The 6,231-nt window shown below is 35.7% G+C and overlaps 1 protein-coding gene across 1 annotated transcript in view; it reads right to left on the reverse strand.

The window, feature by feature from the left end:
• LOC111634312 (lethal(3)malignant brain tumor-like protein 1) overlaps window positions 1-6,231 on the reverse strand; it is a 57,147-nt gene that overhangs the window by 22,098 nt on the left and 28,818 nt on the right. Inside the window, exon 6 of the mRNA XM_023379063.1 lies at window positions 2,795-3,103. Within this exon, the coding sequence (XP_023234831.1) occupies window positions 2,795-3,103 (309 nt within the window). The remainder of the gene's footprint in view (window positions 1-2,794; window positions 3,104-6,231) is intronic.

The following is a 6,231-nucleotide window of genomic DNA, read 5'->3' on the forward strand; positions in this document are numbered from 1 at the left end:
ACTGTGACACTGTCGAATGCTTTTCTGTAGTCTATATATGCCATGTGTATGTTTCTGTGTTGTTTGTGTGCTTGCCATAAAATGACTGAATCTATGAGTAACCAACCATTCTTTGCATCCCCTGTGATTTCTACGGCAACTTTTTTGTTGTTCTGTAAGAATGTTGTGTTCTTCAACATGTTTGTATATTTTGTTTGTGATACAGGATGTCAATAATTTGTAGAGTGTTGGAAGACATGTAATTGGTCTGTATTGTGTGAGGTCTGTGGTGTTGTTGTTTTTAGGTTTCATGTAGGTGATGCCCTGAGTAAGAAACTTTGGCATGTCTTGTGGATTGATGATGATGTGTGTTAGATGTTTAGCTACCGTGTTTCCCCAAAAATAAGACATCCGCAGAAAATAAGACCTAGCACAGGTTTTGCTGAATTGCGAAATATAAGACCTCCCCCTGAAAGTAAGACCTAGCGAAGTTTTTTTAGTCGTAACGGTCATCGACAGATGGTCGAAAGTGGCCGTTGGCTTTTTGAAAGTACAGCCATTGATTGGTTAGCAGACAATCACGCCACATGGAATGATTTGCATAAGACTATGGCTTGGAAATCACAGATTTGCATAACGTTACGGCTGGTGATGGCTAATTGGTCGGCCGGGAATCATGCCACATGACATTTGCATGTTGACGCTATAAAAAGGTGACAGTTTGACACACCGGATATACGTCACTCTCGTCTAAGTTCGACTTGGGAATTTTTTTTGTTCAATAATAAATGTGAATTCTTCCTGGAAAAAATAAGACATTCCCTGAAAATAAGACCTAGTGCATTTTTCAAAGCAAAAATTAATATAAGACACTGTCTTATTTTCGGGGAAACACGGTAGTTCCTGGTGCAGTGATGTAAACTTTTTGTACCAGAAATTGTGAATGTTGTCTACACCAGGTGTCTTCCAGTTGTGTGTTCTGTTAACGGCGTAGCGAATGTCGTGTATGTTTATTTCAGCACAGGGCATAGTTGGTATGTTATGCAAGTTTCTGTTCTCCTCCTTGATCCAGCCTGCATCAGCATTGTGTGTAACAGCATTGGACCAAAGAGAAGACCAATAAGTTGTGAGTTCTTCTTCTGTTGGTGTGCCACTGTGCTGTGTATCAGTGTTTGTTTTGGTACTGATTTGTCTGTAGAAAAGTTTTTCATTGTTTGTGAATAATTTATTTTGTTGTTTTCGTAGTGTACATGTTTTGTATCGTTTGAGTCTACGTGCTTTGGCTGCGAGTTTTTGTTTTAGTGTATCGATGTATTCTGTAATGTGTGTGTTGTGATGTTCATGTTTTGTGTGTGTTTTGATTTTCTTGAAAATGTTTTTGAGTTGTTTCTTTAATTTGGGTGTTATGTTGTTTTTAGTGTATTGTGTCAGCCTGCCTAATTGCTGTCTAATGTCATTTATTTGTGTTTCTATTCTTCTCTGCCAGGCAGGCTTGTGATAGAATTGTGTTTTGTGTGTGTCTGTCTGTGAGTGTATTTTCAGTCCATGGTGTGTTACTACTGTGACTGCCCCAGCATAAACTAATGTATGAATGTCTGAGAGTGTAGAAATTGAATGAATGTAGTTTGGTAGTAAGTGAGTGTTTACATAATTTAGTGTTTTTCCTACTACCTTTGACGTGTTGATTTTCGGTATTCGTGGTCTTTGTGTGGGATCTGTACCTGTATATTTAGTGAGTGTTTCCTGAAATATAAGTGAGAGTGTATTAACTAATTCTATGTCTACGTTATCAGTGATGGATGGGGAAGTGCCTGCAGTATCATTAGTGGTACTTGTTGTGTGTGTGCTGTAATCAGTGCTTGTTGCTGGATTATCCTGACAGGTTACGTGATCTTCATTAATGTTAAATGTTTCTGTCTGTTGATGTATTTGATCAGCAACCTGTTGTTTGATAAGTTCAAGTGTTGTTTGTGGGATAAGGTTGTTGTGTATAATTGTTCGTTTTTGATCAACAACCCTTTGTTCGGTGACAGTGAGGTGAGGATATTGTTGTGTGAATATGTGGTGTAGTTGTTGTCTGTATGCTGTCATGTTTGTTTCGAGTCTTGTGATGGTGTAGTAAGTGCGGATGATAAACTCGTTCATTTCTGTTGTCCATTTCATCCGTTGGCGTGGTTTTCCAGCCTTTGTGGTCTGTGGATGCATTGCCACAGAAACACCAAGGCTAGGTTGATTCCTCACATCTGTTGAGGGCATTGCAGTAGCCATGCTTGGGCCGGCGCTGCTTTCGCCACCGGTAACCAAGGGAGACTGGAGCCTATTTTTCGAACGTGAGCCTCTGCCTAACCCACGAACGCGGACCTTGTTAACCCGGGCGACGTCCGAGCCGGTATCATACTTAGATCTGGTTACTACCATAATGATTATCTCCACAGAATGTGGGTGTGTGGTCACTCTTAGCTTCATTTCTCCCCATAGACCTTACTGGCATGGGTGTCCCTACCAGGAGCTTGTGCTCCAGCCTGCATTGCCCTATGGTTCAGTAAAATTACTGGACTCTCCCATCACGACCAGGTGGTGACCACGGGAGAGTTATTATTATTATTATTAGGAATTGCTTAATCTTAGAAATTAGACTAAAATTGTTAGGATATCACTTATGAAATAAATATTTATATATGACAAACCAATATTTGTTTTTTTTTTTAATTGAATTCTTTTAGAAATTATAAATCCATAAAGATTTATCAAATATTCAAATATTTAAACATTTATTTTTGTTAAACAAGCAGAAAATATTTCATGTAAAACTTACTAATTGGTCGTTGCAATGGATGTCCCGTTTTTGTACACCAATTCACTGGATGTATATCTGACGAATCGTCGTCCACCCAATAGTCATAAGCATCCGACCAACCGTCAAAATGAAGTTTTATTAAATGCGGCTGCACTTCTGCAACTGTTGCAACCCTAATTAATAAAGGATTTCGTTTATCTACAGCTTCTAATTTCATTCCAACTTTGAATCCGTGACTTGGACGTTGTTTGAAGGCACTAGCAGGAACTGCTTGAGACTTTGTTTCCAATAAATAATCTTTCCAATTAAATGTAGTATCTTTACAGTCTGTAAATAATAATAAAAATGTATCATTTTTAAATGAAATATAAAATTAAATTTTATTTTAATGTTTTTATTAATTCTAAAATATATATATTTGATTTTTTAATTTTAATTTGTTAAAATCTGTATATAAATATTAATAACAGACAAAAATTATTGTGACATTGTCACAATGCTAGGCTGAAATTTTTAATCATGTTCTTAATTTATTTAATTTAAAATATATCAATATGTTCTCAATCTCAAATTAGTAGTGTTTTACCCCTGTATATCATACTTTTCCTGATAACAACAGTCATGCCAGTCATCTATGTAACCATGTTCAAGAGAAAATTTTTGAATTGAAATCACATGACTTCTGGTCCAAACCAGAAGTTCATACAAGGTGCATTCCATAAGTAATGTGACCAATTTTTTCATGATGCAATGATACACCATATCTAGTTATAACCAGCTGCACTAGGTGGCATGGGGTGTTAGCTTCAAAACTCGCTCGGTCTCATTTGCTTCAAAGCTGCTGGTGAGCGAAGACGTTTGTTCCCATGAACCCCATTTTGAGTTAATGTAACACAGCACAATGGATCATTTTGTAGAGTAATGTTACGCTATCAAATTTTGTATTAAACTTGGGAAATCTGCCACCGAAACCTTTACATTAATTCAGCAGGTCTTTGGGAGTGATTGCTTGTTTTCTGATGGCACAAGTCAACCTGCCCCAAGAAAGTATGCATGAGCAAGTCCAGGATCAAAACCATGCTCATTGTCTTCTTTGATGTCAGAGGCACTATCCACCACGAATTCGTACCTGCCAGGACCACTGTAAATGCAGCTTTCTACTTGGAAGTGCTCAAAAGACTGAAAAGGATGTCCTTGATGTCACTTCAAAGTGACATCAAGGACATCCTTTTCAGTCCTTTTCTTCAAGGACAAAGTTTCCACATGTCCTTGATGTCACTTCAAAGTGACATCAAGGACATGTGGAAACTTCATCACGACAACGTGCCAAGAACAGCGCCTTCATTGTCAACAATTTCCTGGCCAGGACCCACACCCCATTGGTTCCACAGTCCTGACCTGGCTCCCACCGACTTTTTTTTTTTATTTCCTTGCTTAAAAGGAGCCATGAAAGGGAAACATTGGGACATGATTGAAAACATCAAGGCTTATGTTACATCAGCTCTAAAGGACATTCCAGAGAAGGCCTTCTAGGCCTGGAAACATCGCCTTCACAAGTGTATCGATGCAGGAGGGTGCTATTTCAAAGATTTTTGACTAATTGTAAGAATATGTTCAATAAATGACTTTTTTATGAATATGGTCACATTACTTATGGAATGCACCTTGTATACAGTTAATTGGGACCTCCTGCTCCTAAGCTTTCTATATCTGGTCTTGACTTTCATTTAACACCATCCTTGAGAAGGATGAATAGAGACAGACAGACAACAGTAGGAATTTATAGGTCCACAATTTTTTCATATTGCAACCCAATAAATTTACTAATCATGATGGATATTATATCAGCAAATCTGAATTATTAACATTAATGCAAGAACCATTCATTATTTTTTCTTATATTAATGAAATAAAATTATTAATTATGGTTACAATAAAAGAACTGAAATAGAATAATGTTAAAAATAATATCATAAATGACCATGATACAAATAATATGTAATATAAATTACATTCCTTTCATTATTTTCCAAAAATAAAAGCTTATTTATTTCAATAAGTGTAATCATTTATCGTCAGCACCATTCAAAACAACAGCAATAACTGGATATTTTTGTTTTCCTAGGATAATAGCATTTATTATAAAATTATCATTCATACCTTTTACTTGGAACTCATTTAAACTTAATGTAAATATGAAAAATTTTAAGATGTTTCTTATTTTTTTTTGTTTTTTAGATTTTGCACATGCATTCTAGTAATAGGCCTTGTAATATCATTTGAAATTGCTATCCTAGTATTCTATAAAATGGCTTGCAGAAGCTCACTGTATACAGAATTCTCAGTGTACCTAGAGGACTGAATATCAAGCTTGCTTATACAATGCAGTTAAAGCCATTACTCACAGTTAACTGAGTTTTTTCAGAAAGGTTGCATCACCACGAATGAGGGAAGCACGATGGCCGTTTTGTTGAATTTTCCCCATCTGATCCATTTTCACCTGAATATGAGCAGGTGTTTGGGACAGTGGATGTATCAAGGAAACACATATACAACAACCAGACCACCAAAATAGGTGACTGACTGATTGTGAGACAAGCAAAACAGTCACAATGATGTCTTTGTCCACCATATGAAACAGGGAGAAGCTTAGCTTCAGAATCCAGTCTCTTCCCATACCATTGACAGACAACTAGCAAGTTGTCTGTCAATGATACGGAAAGCATTTTTTGTGCACACGATAGCTATGTATCCTGCCATTAGCATCTCAATATCATTGGCTTCATTTGCAGTGGTGCCATAACAAAGAAGCATGAACTGTTACAGACTGGCAGTTTGCTGCCAGTCTGTAGCTGCTTTTGAAGAACTTATAAATAAATAGAACACCAGAAGAAGGCAACTCAGAAATTTGAACAATTTTCACTAATCTTTATGATTTTGTCCTCATCTTACTTTGTTTTTGTCATATTGTAGAAGATTCTTGTAAACTTTTTATTTTAGTTTTATGTTTCTATATCTTATTGTACTTTTATCTGTACTCAAAAAAAGAAAGTTTAATTTTGTATTCTATCTGGTTGTACATGTAGAGCCAGGCATTATTAATAAAGATAAAGTTGATAGGCTGACAGCTTACTTTACTAAAATATAAATTTTCGTCTATAATTTCGTATCTTCTATTATCAGGATTTATTATACTGGCTTTACAGATAATGTTACAAAGTTTTACAGAAAAACTAAATATACCTGTACAGGTATATTTAGTAAAGTAAAAAATGTTTTTCTGTAAAACTTTGTAACATTATCTGTAAAGCCAGTATAATAAATCCTGATAATAGAAGATACGAAATTATAGACGAAAATTTATATTTTAGTAAGAAAAAGGACATTGAGGCATTTTAATTAATTAATTAAAGTTTTATTTATCTTAATCTATTTCTCTTAAACATTTTATTACT

This window comes from Centruroides sculpturatus, unplaced genomic scaffold (genome assembly GCF_000671375.1).
Source record: "Centruroides sculpturatus isolate CEXI.00-Female unplaced genomic scaffold, Cexi_2.0 scaffold520, whole genome shotgun sequence".
In the NCBI taxonomy this organism is placed as follows: Eukaryota; Metazoa; Arthropoda; class Arachnida; order Scorpiones; family Buthidae; genus Centruroides; species Centruroides sculpturatus.